The sequence below is a fragment of the Panulirus ornatus genome, chromosome 31 (genome assembly GCF_036320965.1).
Source record: "Panulirus ornatus isolate Po-2019 chromosome 31, ASM3632096v1, whole genome shotgun sequence".
NCBI lineage: Eukaryota > Metazoa > Arthropoda > Malacostraca > Decapoda > Palinuridae > Panulirus > Panulirus ornatus.
Genome location: NC_092254.1, coordinates 17,663,638 through 17,680,906, shown reverse-complemented (window position 1 = coordinate 17,680,906; position 17,269 = coordinate 17,663,638). Strand labels below are relative to the sequence as shown.

General features: G+C 41.9%; 1 protein-coding gene across 7 annotated transcripts in view; it reads left to right on the top strand.

The window, feature by feature from the left end:
* LOC139758849 (glyoxylate/hydroxypyruvate reductase A-like) overlaps positions 1 to 17,269 on the top strand; it is a 296,538-nt gene that overhangs the window by 25,396 nt on the left and 253,873 nt on the right. For 4 of the 7 annotated variants that reach the window (XM_071680709.1, XM_071680707.1, XM_071680713.1 and 1 more), the window contains exons 2-3: positions 12,566 to 12,666; positions 15,086 to 15,169. In XM_071680709.1, the coding sequence (XP_071536810.1) occupies positions 12,566 to 12,666; positions 15,086 to 15,169 (185 nt within the window). Of the gene's footprint in view, positions 1 to 12,565; positions 12,667 to 15,085; positions 15,170 to 17,269 lie in introns of those variants that run through there. The other 3 variants (XM_071680708.1, XM_071680711.1, XR_011714955.1) reach the window with 2 other exon arrangements.

Sequence of the window (17,269 nt, the reverse complement as noted above, 5' to 3'; positions counted from 1 at the left end):
TGTATGTAGCATTTATGGATCTGGAGAAGGCATATGATAGAGTTGATAGAGATGCTCTGTGGAAGGTATTAAGAATATATGGTGTGGGAGGAAAGTTGTTAGAAGCAGTGAAAAGTTTTTATTTAGGATGTAAGGCATGTGTACGTGTAGGAAGAGAGGAAAGTGATTGGTTCTCAGTGAATGTAGGTTTGCGGCAGGGGTGTGTGATGTCTCCATGGTTGTTTAATTTGTTTATGGATGGGGTTGTTAGGGAGGTGAATGCAAGAATTTTGGAAAGAGGGGCAAGTATGAAGTCTGTTGTGGAAAAGAGAGCTTGGGAAGTGAGTCAGTTGTTGTTCGCTGATGATACAGCGCTGGTGGCTGATTCATGTGAGAAACTGCAGAAGCTGGTGACGGAGTTTGGTAAAGTGTGTGAAAGAAGAAAGTTAAGAGTAAATGTGAATAAGAGCAAGGTTATTAGGCACAGTAGGGTTGAGGGTCAAGTCAATTGGGAGGTAAGTTTGAATGGAGAAAAACTGGAGGAAGTGAAGAGTTTTAGATATCTGGGAGTGGATCTGGCAGCGGATGGAACCATGGAAGCGGAAGTGAATCATAGGGTGGGGGCGGGGGCGAAAATCCTGGGAGCCTTGAAGAATGTGTGGAAGTCGAGAACATTATCTCGGAAAGCAAAAATGGGTATGTTTGAAGGAATAGTGGTTCCAACAATTTTGTATGGTTGCGAGGCGTGGCCTATGGATAGAGTTGTGCGCAGGAGGGTGGATGTGCTGGAAACGAGATGTTTGAGGACAATGTGTGGTGTGAGGTGGTTTGATGGAGTAAGTAATGTAAGGGTAAGAGAGATGTGTGGAAATAAAAAGAGGGTGGTTGAGAGAGCAGAAATGGGTGTTTTGAAATGGTTTGGGCACATGGAGAGAATGAGTGAGGAAAGATTGACCAAGAGGATATATGTGTCGGAGGTGGAGGGAACGAGGAGAAGTGGGAGACCAAATTGGAGGTGGAAAGATGGAGTGAAAAAGATTTTGTGTGATCGGGGCCTGAACATGCAGGAGGGTGAAAGGAGGGCAAGGAATAGAGTGAATTGGATCGATGTGGTATACCAGGGTTGACGTGCTGTCATTGGATTGAATCAGGGCTTGTGAAGCGTCTGGGGTAAACCATGGAAAGCTGTGTAGGTATGTATATTTGCGTGTGTGGACGTATGTATATACATGTGTATGGGGGTGGGTTGGGCCATTTCTTTCGTCTGTTTCCTTGCGCTACCTCGCAAACGTGGGAGACAGCGACAAAGGAAAAAAAAAAAAAAGAAAAAAAAATATAATTTGTATATATAGATTTGTATGGGTTTTCAGAAAAGAAGAGAGAATGTTGGGGTGAAGAGGGTGGTGAGAGCAAGTGAGCTTGGGAAGGACACCTGTGTGAGGAAGTAGCAGGAGAGATTGAGTGCAGAATGGAAAAAGGTGAGAACAAAGGAGAGAATGATAGTGGGGGAGGAATGGGATGTATTGGGGAAGAGCAGTGTGGTTTCAGAAGTGGTAGAGGATGTGTGGATCAGGTGTTTGCTTTGAAGAATGTATGTGAGAAATACTTAGAAAAGCAAATGGATTTGTATGTAGCATTTATGTATCTGGAGAAGGCATATGATAGAGTTGATAGAGGTGCTCTATGGAAGGTATTAAGAATATATGGTGTGGGAGGCAAGTTGTTAGAAGCAGTGAAAAGTTTTTATCGAAGATGTAAGGCTAGTGTACGTGTAGGAAGAGAGGAAAGTGATTGGTTCTCAGTGAATGTAGATTTGCGGCAGGGGTGTGTGATGTCTCCATGGTTGTTTAATTTGTTTATGGATGGGGTTGTTAGGGAGGTGAATGCAAGAGTTTTGGAAAGAGGGGCAAATATGAAGTCTTTTGTGGATGAGAGAGCTTGGGAAGTGAGTCAGTTGTTGTTCGCTGATGATACAGCGCTGGTGGCTGATTCATGTGAGAAACTGCAGAAGCTGGTGATTGAGTTTGGTAAAGAGTGTGAAAGAAGAAAGTTAAGAGTGAATGTGAATAAGAGCAAGGTTATTAGGTACAGTAGGGTTGAGGGTCAAGTCAACTGGGAGGTAAGTTTGAATGGAGAAAAACTGGAGGAAGTAAAGTGTTTTAGATATCTGGGAGTGGATCTGGCAGCGGATGGAACCATGGAAGCGGAAGTGAATCATAGGGTGGGGGAGGGGGCGAAAATCTGGGGAGTCTTGAAGAATGTTTGGAAGTCGAGAACATTATCTCGGAAAGCAAAAATGGGTATGTTTGAAGGAATAGTGGTTCCAACAATGTTGTATGGTTGCGAGGCGTGGGCTATAGATGGAGTTGTGCGCAGGAGGTTGGATGTGCTGGAGATGTTTGAGGACAATGTGTGTTGTGAGGTGGTTTGATCGAGTAAGTAATGTAAGGGTAAGAGAGATGTGTGGAAATTAAAAGAGCGTGGTTGAGAGAGGAGAAGAAGGTGTTTTGAAATGGTTTGGGCTCATGGAGAGAATGAGTGAGGAAAGATTGACCAAGAGGATATATGTTTCGGAGGTGGAGGGAACGAGGAGAAGTGGGAGACCAAATTGGAGTTTGAAAGATGGAGTGAAAAAGATTTTGAGTGATCGGGGCCTGAACATGCAGGAGGGTGAAAGGCGGGCTAGGAATAGAGTGAATTGGATCGATGTGGTATACCGGGGTTGACGTGCTGTCAGTGGATTGAATCAGGGCATGTGAAGCGTCTGGGGTAAACCATGGAAAGTTATGTGGGGCCTGGATGTGGAAAGGGAGCTGTGGTTTCGGGCATTATTGCATGACAGCTGGAGACTGAGTGTGAACGAATGAGGCCTTTGTTATATTTTCCTAGCGCTACCTCGCACACATGAGGGGGGAGGGGGATGGTATTCCATGTGTGGCGAGGTGGCGATGGGAATGAATAAAGGCAGACAGTGTGAATTGTGTGCATGGGTATATATGTATGTGTCTCTGTGTATATATATATGTGTACATTGAGATGTATAGGTATGTATATTTGCGTGTGTGGACGTGTGTGTATATACATGTGTATAGGGGTGGGTTGGGCCATTTCTTTCTTCTGTTTCCTTGCGCTACCTCGCAAATGCGGGAGACAGCGACAAAGCAAAAAAAAACGAAAAATATATATATATATATATATATATATATATATATATATATATATATATATATATATATATATATTATCCCTGGGGATAGGGGATTAAGAATACTTCCCACATATTCCCTGCGTGTCGTAGAAGGCGACTAAAAGGGGAGGGAGCGGGGGGCTGGAAATCCTCCCCTCTCTTTTTTTTTTTTTAATTTTCCAAAAGAAGGAACAGAGGGGTCCAGGTGAGGATATTCCAAAAAAGGCCCAGTCCTCTGTTCTTAAACGCTAACTTGCTAATGCGGGAAATGGCGAATAGTTTAAAAGAAAAAATGAAAGAAAGATATATATATATATTCTCTCTTTTCTTTCATACTATTCGCCATTTCCCACACAAGCGAGGTAGCGTTGAGAACAGAGGCCTGGGCCTTTGAGGGAATATCCTCACCTGGCCCCCTTCTCTCTCTCTCTCTCTCTCTCTCTCTCTCTCTCTCTCTCTCTCTCTCTCTCTCTCTCTCTCTCTATATATATATATATATTTTTTTTTTATTATACTTTGTCGCTGTCTCCCGCGTTTGCGAGGTAGCGCAAGGAAACAGACGAAAGAAATGGCCCAACCCCCCCATACACATGTATATACATACGTCCACACACGCAAATATACATACCTACACAGCTTTCCATGGTTTACCCCAGACGCTTCACATGCCTTGATTCAATCCACTGACAGCACGTCAACCCCGGTATACCACATCGCTCCAATTCACTCTATTCCTTGCCCTCCTTTCACCCTCCTGCATGGTCAGGCCCCGATCACACAAAATCTTTTTCACTCCATCTTTCCACCTCCAATTTGGTCTCCCTCTTCTCCTCGTTCCCTCCACCTCCGACACATATATCCTCTTGGTCAATCTTTCCTCACTCATTCTCTCCATGTGCCCAAACCACTTCAAATCACCCTTTTTATCGAGGATGTAAGGCATGTGTACGTGTAGGAAGAGAGGAAAGTGATTGGTTCTCAGTGAATGTAGGTTTGCGGCAGGGGTGTGTGATGTCTCCATGGTTGTTTAATTTGTTTATGGATGGGGTTGTTAGGGAGGTAAATGCAAGAGTTTTGGAAAGAGGGGCAAGTATGAAGTCTGTTGGGGATGAGAGAGCTTGGGAAGTGAGTCAGTTGTTGTTCGCTGATGATACAGCGCTGGTGGCTGATTCATGTGAGAAACTGCAGAAGCTGGTGACTGAGTTTGGTAAAGTGTGTGGAAGAAGAAAGTTAAGAGTAAATGTGAATAAGAGCAAGGTTATTAGGTACAGCAGGGTTGAGGGTCAAGTCAATTGGGAGGTGAGTTTGAATGGAGAAAAACTGGAGGAAGTGAAGTGTTTTAGATATCTGGGAGTGGATCTGGCAGCGGATGGAACCATGGAAGCGGAAGTGGATCATAGGGTGGGGGAGGGGGCGAAAATCCTGGGGGCCTTGAAGAATGTGTGGAAGTCGAGAACATTATCTCGGAAAGCAAAAATGGGTATGTTTGAAGGAATAGTGGTTCCAACAATGTTGTATGGTTGCGAGGCATGGGCTATGGATAGAGTAGTGCGCAGGAGGATGGATGTGCTGGAAATGAGATGTTTGAGGACAATGTGTGGTGTGAGGTGGTTTGATCGAGTGAGTAACATAAGGGTAAGAGAGATGTGTGGAAATAAAAAGAGCGTGGTTGAGAGAGCAGAAGAGGGTGTTTTGAAGTGGTTTGGGCACATGGAGAGGATGAGTGAGGAAAGATTGACCAAGAGGATATATGTGTCGGAGGTGGAGGGAACAAGGAGAAGAGGGATACCAAATTGGAGGTGGAAAGATGGAGTGAAAAAGATTTTGTGTGATCGGGGCCTGAACATGCAGGAGGATGAAAGGAGGGCAAGGAATAGAGTGTGCATTGGAGCGATGTGGTATACCGGGGTTGACGTGCTGTCAGTGGATTGAAGCAGGGCATGTGAAGTGTCTGCGGTAAACCATGGAAAGCTGTGTAGGTATGTATATTTGCGTGTGTGGATGTATGTTTATACATGTGTATGGGGGGGGTGGTTAGGCCATTTCTTTCGTCTGTTTCCTTGCGCTACCTCGCAAACGCGGGAGACAGCGACAAAGTATAATAAATAAATATAAATATATATATATATATATCCCTAGGGATAGGGGATTAAGAATACTTCCCACTTATTCCCTGCGTGTCGTAGAAGGCGACTAAAAGGGGAGGGAGCGGGGGCTGGAAATCCTCCCCTCTCGTTTTTTTTTTTAATTTTCCAAAAGAAGGAACAGAGAATTGGGCCAGGTGAGGGTATTCCCTCAAAGGCCCAGTCCTCTGTTCTTAATGCTACCTCGCTAACACGGGAAATGGCGAATAGTTTAAAAGAAAAAAAAAGAAAAAAAAAAAAATATATATATATATATATATATATATATATATATATATATATATATATATATATATATTTATATATATATGTATATATGTATATATATATATATATATATATATATATATATATATATATATATATATATATGTATATATATATATATGTTATCCCTGGGGATAGGTGAGAAAGAATACTTCCCACGTATTCCCTGCGTGTCGTAGAAGGCGACTAAAAGGGGAGGGAGCGGGGGGCTGGAAATCCTCCCCTCTCTTTTTTTTTTTTTAATTTTCCAAAAGAAGGAACAGAGGGGTCCAGGTGAGGATATTCCAAAAAAGGCCCAGTCCTCTGTTCTTAAACGCTACCTTGCTAATGCGGGAAATGGCGAATAGTTTAAAAGAAAAAATGAAAGAAAGATATATATATATATATTCTCTCTTTTCTTTCATACTATTCGCCATTTCCCACACAAGCGAGGTAGCGTTGAGAACAGAGGCCTGGGCCTTTGAGGGAATATCCTCACCTGGCTCCCTTCTCTCTCTCTCTCTCTCTCTCTCTCTCTCTCTCTCTCTCTCTCTCTCTCTCTCTCTATATATATATATATATATATATATATATTTTTTTTATTATTTTATTATACTTTATCGCTGTCTCCCGCGTTTGCGAGGTAGCGCAAGGAAACAGACGAAAGAAATGGCCCAACCCCCCCCCATACACATGTATATACATACGTCCACACACGCAAATATACATACCTACACAGCTTTCCATGGTTTACCCCTGACGCTTCACATGCCTTGATTCAATCCACTGACAGCACGTCAACCCCGGTATACCACATCGCTCCAATTCACTCTATTCCTTGCCCTCCTTTCACCCTCCTGCATGTTCAGGCCCCGATCACACAAAATCTTTTTCACTCCATCTTTCCACCTCCAATTTGTTCTCCCTCTTCTCCTCGTTCCCTCCACCTCCGACACATATATCCTCTTGGTCAATCTTTCCTCACTCATTCTCTCCATGTGCCCAAACCACTTCAAATCACCCTCTTCTGCTCTCTCAACCACGCTCTTTTTATTTCCACACATCTCTCTTACCCTTACGTTACTCACTCGATCAAACCACCTCACACCACACATTGTCCTCAAACATCTCATTTCCAGCACATCCATCCTCCTGCGCACAACTCTATCCATAGCCCACGCCTCGCAACCATACAACATTGTTGGAACCACTATTCCTTCAAACATACCCATTTTTGCTTTCCGAGATAATGTTCTCGACTTCCACACATTCTTCAAGGCCCCCAGAATTCTCGCCCCCTCCCCCACCCTATGATCCACTTCCGCTTCCATGGTTCCATCCGCTGCCAGATCCACTCCCAGATATCTAAAACACTTCACTTCCTCCAGTTTTTCTCCATTCAAACTCACCTCCCAATTGACTTGACCCTCAACCCTACTGTACCTAATAACCTTGCTCTTATTCACATTTACTCGTAACTTTCTTCTTCCACACACTTTACCAAACTCAATCACCAGCTTCTGCAGTTTCTCAAATGAATCAGCCACCAGCGCTGTATCATCAGCGAACAACAACTGACTCACTTCCCAAGCTCTCTCATCCCCAACAGACTTCATACTTGCCCCTCTTTCCAAAACTCTTGCATTTACCTCCCTAACAACCCCATCCATAAACAAATTAAACAACCATGGAGACATCACACACCCCTGCCGCAAACCTACATTCACTGAGAACCAATCACTTTCCTCTCTTCCTACACGTACACGTGCCTTACATCCTCGATAAGAACTTTTCACTGCTTCTAACAACTTGCCTCCCACACCATGTATTCTTAATACCTTCCACAGAGCATCTCTATCAACTCTATCATATGCCTTCTCCAGATCCATAAATGCTACATACAAATCCATTTGATTTTCTAAGTATTTCTCACATACATTCTTCAAAGCAAACACCTGATCCACACATCCTCTACCACTTCTGAAAATATATATATATATATATATATATATATATATATATATATATATATATATATATATATATATATATATCCCTGGGGATAGGGGATTAAGAATACTTCCCACGTATTCCCTGCGTGTCGTAGAAGGCGACTAAAAGGGGAGGGAGCGGGGGGCTGGAAATCCTCCCCTCTCGTTTTTTTTTTTAATTTTCCAAAAGAAGGAACAGAGAATTGGGCCAGGTGAGGGTATTCCCTCAAAGGCCCAGTCCTCTGTTCTTAATGCTACCTCGCTAACGCGGGAAATGGCGAATAGTTTAAAAGAAAAAAAGAAAAAAAAAATGTATATATATATATTTTTTTTTTTTTTTTTTTATAATTTGTCGCTGTCTCCCGCGTTTGCGAGGTAGCGCAAGGAAACAGACGAAAGAAATGGCCCAACCCCCCCATACACATGTATATACATACGTCCACACACGCAAATATACATACCTACACAGCTTTCCATGGTTTACCCCAGACGCTTCACATGCCTTGATTCAATCCACTGACAGCACGTCAACCCCGGTATACCACATCGCTCCAATTCACTCTATTCCTTGCCCTCCTTTCACCCTCCTGCATGCTCAGGCCCCGATCACACAAAATCTTTTTCACTCCATCTTTCCACCTCCAATTTGGTCTCCCTCTTCTCCTCGTTCCCTCCACCTCCGACACATATATCCTCTTGGTCAATCTTTCCTCACTCATTCTCTCCATGTGCCCAAACCACATCAAAACACCCTCTTCTGCTCTCTCAACCACGCTCTTTTTATTTCCACACATCTCTCTTACCCTTACGTTACTCACTCGATCAAACCACCTCACACCACACATTGTCCTCAAACATCTCATTTCCAGCACCTCCATCCTCCTGCGCACAACTCTATCCATAGCCCACGCCTCGCAACCATACAACATTGTTGGAACCACTATTCCTTCAAACATACCCATTTTTGCTTTCCGAGATAATGTTCTCGACTTCCACACATTCTTCAAGGCCCCCAGAATTTTCGCCCCCTCCCCCACCCTATGATCCACTTCCGCTTCCATGGTTCCATCCGCTGCCAGATCCACTCCCAGATATCTAAAACACTTCACTTCCTCCAGTTTTTCTCCATTCAAACTCACCTCCCAATTGACTTGACCCTCAACCCTACTGTACCTAATAACCTTGCTCTTATTCACATTTACTCTTAACTTTCTTCTTCCACACACTTTACCAAACTCAGTCACCAGCTTCTGCAGTTTCTCACATGAATCAGCCACCAGCGCTGTATCATCAGCGAACAACAACTGACTCACTTCCCAAGCTCTCTCATCCCCAACAGACTTCATACTTGCCCCTCTTTCCAAAACTCTTGCATTTACCTCCCTAACAACCCCATCCATAAACAAATTAAACAACCATGGAGACATCACACACCCCTGCCGCAAACCTACATTCACTGAGAACCAATCACTTTCCTCTCTTCCTACACGTACAAATGCCTTATATCCTCGATAAAAACTTTTCACTGCTTCTAACAACTTTCCTCCCACACCATATATTCTTAATACCTTCCACAGAGCATCTCTATCAACTCTATCATATGCCTTCTCCAGATCCATAAATGCTACATACAAATCCAAATACAAAGGTATATATATATATATATATATATATATGTATATATATATATATATATATATATATATATATATATATATATATATATATATATATATATATATGTATATATATCATTATGTCCTAATATCAATACTGTTATGAATATATATATATATATATATATATATATATATATATATATATATATATATATATATATATATATATATATATATGTATATATATATATGTTATCCCTGGGGATAGGTGAGAAAGAATACTTCCCTCGTTTTCCCTGCGTGTCGTAGAAGGCGACTAAAAGCGAAGGGAGTGGGGGGCTGGAAATCCTCCCCTCTCTTTTTTTTTTAATTTTCCGAAAGAGGGAACAGAGAAGGGGGCCAGGTGAGGGTATTCCCCCAAAGGCCCAGTCCTCTGTTCTTAACGCTACCTCGCTATCGCGGGAAATGGGAAATAGTATGAAAAAAAAAGAAATATATATATATATATATATATATATATATATATTTTTTTTTTTTTTTTTTTATACTTTGTCGCTGTCTCCCGCGTCTGCGAGGTAGCGCAAGGAAACAGACGAAAGAAATGGCCCAACCCCCCCCCCATACACATGTACATACACACGTCCACACACGCAAATATACATACCTACACAGCTTTCCATGGTTTACCCCAGACGCTTCACATGCCTTGCTTTAATCCACTGACAGCACGTGAACCCCTGTATACCACATGACTCCAATTCACTCTATTTCTTGCCCTCCTTTCACCCTCCTGCATGTTCAGGCCCCGATCACACAAAATCTTTTTCACTCCATCTTTCCACCTCCAATTTGGTCTCCCTCTTCTCCTCGTTCCCTCCACCTCCGACACATATATCCTCTTGGTCAATCTCTCCTCACTCATTCTCTCCATGTGCCCAAACCATTTCAAAACACCCTCTTCTGCTCTCTCAACCACGCTCTTTTTATTTCCACACATCTCTCTTACCCTTACGTTACTTACTCGATCAAACCACCTCACACCACACATTGTCCTCAAACATCTCATTTCCAGCACATCCATCCTCCTGCGCACATCTCTATCCATAGCCCACGCCTCGCAACCATACAACATTGTTGGAACCACTATTCCCTCAAACATACCCATTTTTGCTTTCCGAGATAATGTTCTCGACTTCCACACATTTTTCAAGGCTCCCAAAATTTTCGCCCCCTCCCCCACCCTATGATCCACTTCCGCTTCCATGGTTCCATCCGCTGACAGATCCACTCCCAGATATCTAAAACACTTTACTTCCTCCAGTTTTTCTCCATTCAAACTCACCTCCCAATTGACTTGACCCTCACCCCTACTGTACCTAATAACCTTGCTCTTATTCACATTTACTCTCAACTTTCTTCTTCCACACACTTTACCAAACTCAGTCACCAGCTTCTGCAGTTTCTCACATGAATCAGCCACCAGCGCTGTATCATCAGCGAACAACAACTGACTCACTTCCCAAGCTCTCTCATCCCCAACAGACTTCATACTTGCCCCTCTTTCCAGGACTCTTGCATTTACCTCCCTTACAACCCCATCCATAAACAAATTAAACAACCATGGAGACATCACACACCCCTGCCGCAAACCTACATTCACTGAGAACCAATCACTTTCCTCTCTTCCTACACGTACACATGCCTTACATCCTCGATAAAAACTTTTCACTGCTTCTAACAACTTGCCTCCCACACCATATATTCTTAATACCTTCCACAGAGCATCTCTATCAACTCTATCATATGCCTTCTCCAGATCCATAAATGCTACATACAAATCCATTTGCTTTTCTAAGTATTTCTCACATACATTCTTCAAAGCAAACACCTGATCCACACATCCTGTACCACTTCTGAAACCGCACTGCTCTTCCCCAATCTGATGCTCTGTACGTGCCTTCACCCTCTCAATCAATACCCTCCCATATAATTTACCAGGAATACTCAACAAACTTATACCTCTGTAATTTGAGCACTCACTCTTATCCCCTTTGCCTTTGTACAATGGCACTATGCACGCACTCCGCCAATCCTCAGGCACCTCACCATGAGTCATACATACATTAAATAACCTTACCAACCAGTCAACAATACAGTCACCCCCTTTCTTAATAAATTCCACTGCAATACCATCCAAACCTGCTGCCTTGCCGGCTTTCATCTTCCGCAAAGCTTTTACTACCTCTTCTCTGTTTACCAAATCATTTTCCCTAACCCTCTCACTTTGCACACCACCTCGACCAAAACACCCTATATCTGCCACTCTGTCATCAGACACATTCAACAAACCTTCAAAATACTCATTCCATCTCCTTCTCACATCACCGCTACTTGTTATCACCTCCCCATTTACGCCCTTCACTGAAGTTCCCATTTGCTCCCTTGTCTTACGCACCCTATTTACCTCCTTCCAGAACATCTTTTTATTCTCCCTAAAATTTACTGATAGTCTCTCACCCCAACTCTCATTTGCCCTTTTTTTCACCTCTTGCACCTTTCTCTTGACCTCCTGTCTCTTTCTTTTATACTTCTCCCACTCAATTGCATTTTTTCCCTGCAAAAATCGTCCAAATGCCTCTCTCTTCTCTTTCACTAATACTCTTACTTCTTCATCCCACCACTCACTACCCTTTCTAAACAGCCCACCTCCCACTCTTCTCATGCCACAAGCATCTTTTGCGCAATCCATCACTGATTCCCTAAATACATCCCATTCCTCCCCCACTCCCCTTACTTCCATTGTTCTCACCTTTTTCCATTCTGTACACAGTCTCTCCTGGTACTTCCCCACACAGGTCTCCTTCCCAAGCTCACTTACTCTCACCACCTTCTTCACCCCAACATTCACTCCTCTTTTCTGAAAACCCATACTAATCTTCACCTTAGCCTCCACAAGATAATGATCAGACATCCCTCCAGTTGCACCTCTCAGCACATTAACATCCAAAAGTCTCTCTTTCGCACGCCTGTCAATTAACACGTAATCCAATAACGCTCTCTGGCCATCTCTCCTACTTACATAAGTATACTTATGTATATCTCGCTTTTTAAACCAGGTATTCCCAATCATCAGTCCTTTTTCAGCACATAAATCTACAAGCTCTTCACCATTTCCATTTACAACACTGAACACCCCATGCATACCAATTATTCCCTCAACTGCCACATTACTCACCTTTGCATTCAAATCACCCATCACTATATATATATATATATTCATAACAGTATTGATATTAGGACATAATGATATTCTCATTGATGGATATCAGCTTATTACTGCACCCAAAGAAGGATCTCGTTTTTGTGTAAAATATAGACTTGTATTATCTTTACCCACAGGAGATGCTAGTATGATGTGCCACAAGAAAGTAGATGAGGAAGGAGTTGTAGCTCTTAAAGAAGCTGAGGTGCTCCTTGTGGATAATACTTTCTTAACTCAGGTAAGATTTTGAAATTTGTTGTTTAGAAGTGAATATCAAACTGTGTACAGTAATAGCATGTGCAGAGCTTTTATGTAAAAGTACACATTTTGCAGATTATTCTTGTTTTATTGTAGCCAGTATGGCAAGGAAAAGCATGCTCTAATTGTTGCCATCTTGTATGAAAGGTAAGACACTGGTAATGTAAATGAAGAATGCATCTGGGATTGAGTTACTCAAGTGTTTGTAGACCCAACTCTTAAAGGTGGGAAGATTATAATGAGAAGGAAGATAATCTCACAGCTTTGCTTTATGATGAAAGGAGTGATCATCAGGGCCATTACATGTATAGCTTGCCTCTTTTTCATAGAAACTATAGGAAGTAGCAGCTATTTCTGTGCTACTGGTCCAGGTCATAGTGATAGGATACATACAGACAGCTCACAGACAAAAAAGGCCACATTCGTTCACACTCAGTCATTAGCTGTCATGTGTAATGAACCGAAATCACAGCTCCCTGTCCACATCCAGGTCCCACAGACCTTTCCATGGTTAATCCAAACGTTTCACATACCCTGGTTCAGTCCACTGACAGCACTTCAACCCCGTTATACCAAATCATTCTAATTTTCTCTATTCCTTGCACACCTCTCACCCTCCTGCATGTTCATGCCCTGATCGCTCAAAATCTTTTTCACTCCATCTTTCTACCTCCAGTTTGGTCTTCTCTTTTTACTTGTACCCACCACCTCTGACATATATATCCTCTTTGTCAATCTTTCCTCACTCATTCTCTCCATATGTTCAATTCATTTCAACACACCCTCCTCTTCTCTCTCAACCACACTCTTTTTATTTCCACACATCTCTCTTACCCTTTCATTACTTACTCGATCAAACCACCTCATACTACTTATTGTCCTCAAACATTTCATTTCCAACATCCACCCTTCTCTGTACAACCCTGTCTATAGCCCATGCCTTGCAACCATATGATTTTGTTGGAACTGTTATTGCTTCAAACTTACCCATTTTTGTTCTCTGAGATAAAGTTCTCTTTCCACACATTCTTCATCGTTCCAAGAACCTTTGCTACCTTCCCCCACCCTGTGACTCACGTCCACGTCCATGGTTCCATTCACTGATAAGTCCACTCTTAGATATCCAACTCACTTCACTTCCTCCAATTTTTCTTCATTCAAACTTACATCCCAATTAACTTGTCCCTTAACCCTACTGAATCTAATAACCTTGCTCTTCTTCACATTTACTCTCAGTTTTCTCCTTTCACTCACTTTTTTCTAACTCAGTCACCAACTTCTACAGTTTCTCAATTAATTCAGCCACCAGTGCCATATCATCAGTGAACAACAACAGACTCACTTCCTAGGCCCTCTCATCCCCAACAGACTGCATACTTGCCCCTTTCTCCAAAACTTTTGCATTTATCTCCTTAACTACCCCATCCATAAACAAATTAAACAACCATGGAGACATCACATACCTCTACCACAGACTGACCTTCACTGGGAACCAGTCACTCTCCTCTCTTCCTACTCGTACACATGCCTTACATCCTTGATAGATACTTTTTACTGCTTTTAGCAGCTTACCTCCCTCACCATATATTCATAAGACCTTCTACAAAGCATCTCTATTAATCCTATCATATTCCTTCTCCAGATCTGTGAATGCCGTATGTAAATCCATCTGTTTTTCTAAATATTTCTTGCCCATTCTTCAAAGCAAACACCTGATCCACACATCCTCTACCACTTCTGAAACCTCACTACTCCTTTCCAACCTGATGCTCTGTACATGCCTTCACCCTCTCAATCAATTTCCTTCCACACATTTTTCCAGGAACACTCACCTTTATCCCCTTTACCTTTCTACAGTGGCACTTTACATGCATTCTGCCAGTCTCAGGCTTTTCACCATTGTCCATACATACATTGAATATCCTTACCAACTAATCAACAACACATTCACCCCTTTCTTAAATTCTACTGCGAGACCATCCAAACCCTCCACCTTGCCAGATTTCATCTTCCGCAAGGCTTTCACTATCTCTTCTCTCTTAACCAAACCATTCTCCCTGACCTCTCTCTCTTTGCACACCACCCTTACGAAAACACCCTGCATCTGCCACTCTATCATCAAACACATTCAAGAAACCTTCAAAAGACTCACTCCATCTCCTCACTTCATCATTACCTGTTATCACTTACCCCCTTACCCCCTTCACCAATGTTTCCATTTGATCTCGTCTACCGCATGTTATTTACCTCTTTCCTACAGTGTTATAGAAGGATATTGGTTTCATGGTTAGTTTTTTGTCATGTTTTGTCTTTTAGGTAGGTCATAAAGCCAGTTATGAATTTTGAAGAATGTTTGTGTTGTTATGACAGAATATTTATGAAGTTTCTTATTCTGTCAGATAAAAGACCAACTACCAAAGCTACAGTGGGCTCAGGGAACATGGGCTGGTGTTGAAGGGTTAATCAGTCATTTCAAGGATAAGGTGAGTGAAGCAACAGTTCTTACAGTGCATTTGTCCCTTGTGATTTAACGAGGATGTGTTCAGAAACCTCTCCCTAACTTTTGAGACCATTATCACTTCAGTCCGTGTTCTGTAGGTTTGATCATGTACTTACTGCTGTGATATATCACTCACATACGTCCTTATCCCAAGCCCAGTATGTTCAAGTGAAACATGGATTTCCACTTTTATGATATGCTTTTTAGTCTTGTACCCTAAGTTGCTTCATTAGATGAGACCATAGTCTCCATTCCTACTTCCACCATATATAAAATGCTGCCATTTCATCTGGTTACATTCCTAGCAGACTCTTGTTTTAGTGGAATATCATTGTATGGATATTTGAAAACAATGTGATAAGGGAGTATTATTCCAGGCTACAATATACCTACAATATACCTAGAACACTTTAGTGTACCATCAGTATACCACACTCAACCATGATGTAAATTAGACTCTTTGATTCAGCAGCTGTTGCCCATTTCACTGATGAATCAGATAGTATTCAATGATTCTTACCGAGAGTTCTGGTGATGTGGGCTTAAGATAAGTGATGGTAGAGTGGATAGGGTTGCATACATAGATATCAAAATATATTGGAGTGAATGGTTTGTCAATCCTTCCAAAGTAAGTTCACTATTCACTTCACTATTCATATGTATGTTTGTTGGTGTATTTAACTATTATAGTATTTACCTACTTCAATATTTTCAAGTCAGGTAGTACTCACTTATATAGTACAAAAAGAACTTGAAAGCTTGTTCCATATAAGGTGATTTTCATTGGTTGGAATACAATGTAAATCTAATATTTTTTGTAAGCTGAGATGCCATGGACAAGTGAGGCCTTAATCAAGGATATCTCATTAATGTTATGATGCAGAAAACAGCTATTAAGTATGAAAGAAAGAAAAAGATTATGTACAAATACATATTTTTTTGGATGTTAATGTGCTGAGAGGTGCAACTGGAGGATGTCTGATCATTATCTTGTGGAGGCGAAACTGAAGATTTGTAGAGGTTTTCAGAAAAGAAGAATGTTGGGGAGTGGTGAGAGTAAGTGAACTTGAGAAGGAGACTTGTGTGAGGAAGTACCAGGAGAGACTGAGTACAGAATGGAAAAATATGAGAACAAAGGACGTAAGGGGAGTCGGGGAGGAATGGGAGGTATTTAGGGAAGCAGTGATGGCTTGTGCAGGGGATGCTTGTGGCTTGAGAAGCGTGGGAGGTGGACTGATCAGAAAGGGTAGTGAGTGGTGGGATGAAGAAGCAAGATTATTAGTGAAAGAGAAGAGAGAGGCATTTGGACAATTTTGCAGAGAAATAATGCAAATGACTGGGAGATGTACAAAAGAAAGTGAGAGGAGGTCAAGAGAAAGGTGTGACAGATGAAAAAGAGAGCAAATGAGAGTTGGGGTGAGAGAGTATCATTAAATTTTAGGGAGAAAGAAAAGATGTTTTGGAAGAAGGTAAATAAAGTGTGTAAGACAAGGGAACAAATGGGAACATCAGTGAAGGGGGCTAATGGGTAGGTGATAACAAGTAGTGGTGATGTGAGAAGGAGGAGTGAGTATTTTGAAGGTTTGTTGAATGCGTTTGATTATAGAGTGGCAGATATAGGGTGTTTTGGTCGAGGTGGTGTGCAAAGTGAGAGGGTTAGGGAGAATGATTTAGTAAAGAGAGAAGAGGTAGTAAAAGCTTTGCGGAAGATGAAAGCTAGCAAGGCAGTGGGTTTGGATGGTATTGCAGTGGAATTTATTAAAAAAGGGGGTGACTGTATTGTTGACTGGTTGGTAAGATTATTTAATGTATGCGTGACTCATGGTGAGGTGCCTAAGGATTGGTGGAATGCTTGCATAGTGCCACTGTACAAAGGCAAAGGGGATAAGAGTGAGTGCTCAAATTACAGAGGTATAAGTCTGTTGAGTATTCCTGGTAAATTATTTATTTATTTTATTATACTTTGTCGCTGTCTCCCGCGTTTGCGAGGTAGCGCAAGGAAACAGACGAAAGAAATGGCCCAACCCCCCCATACACATGTATATACATACGTCCACACACGCAAATATACATACCTACACAG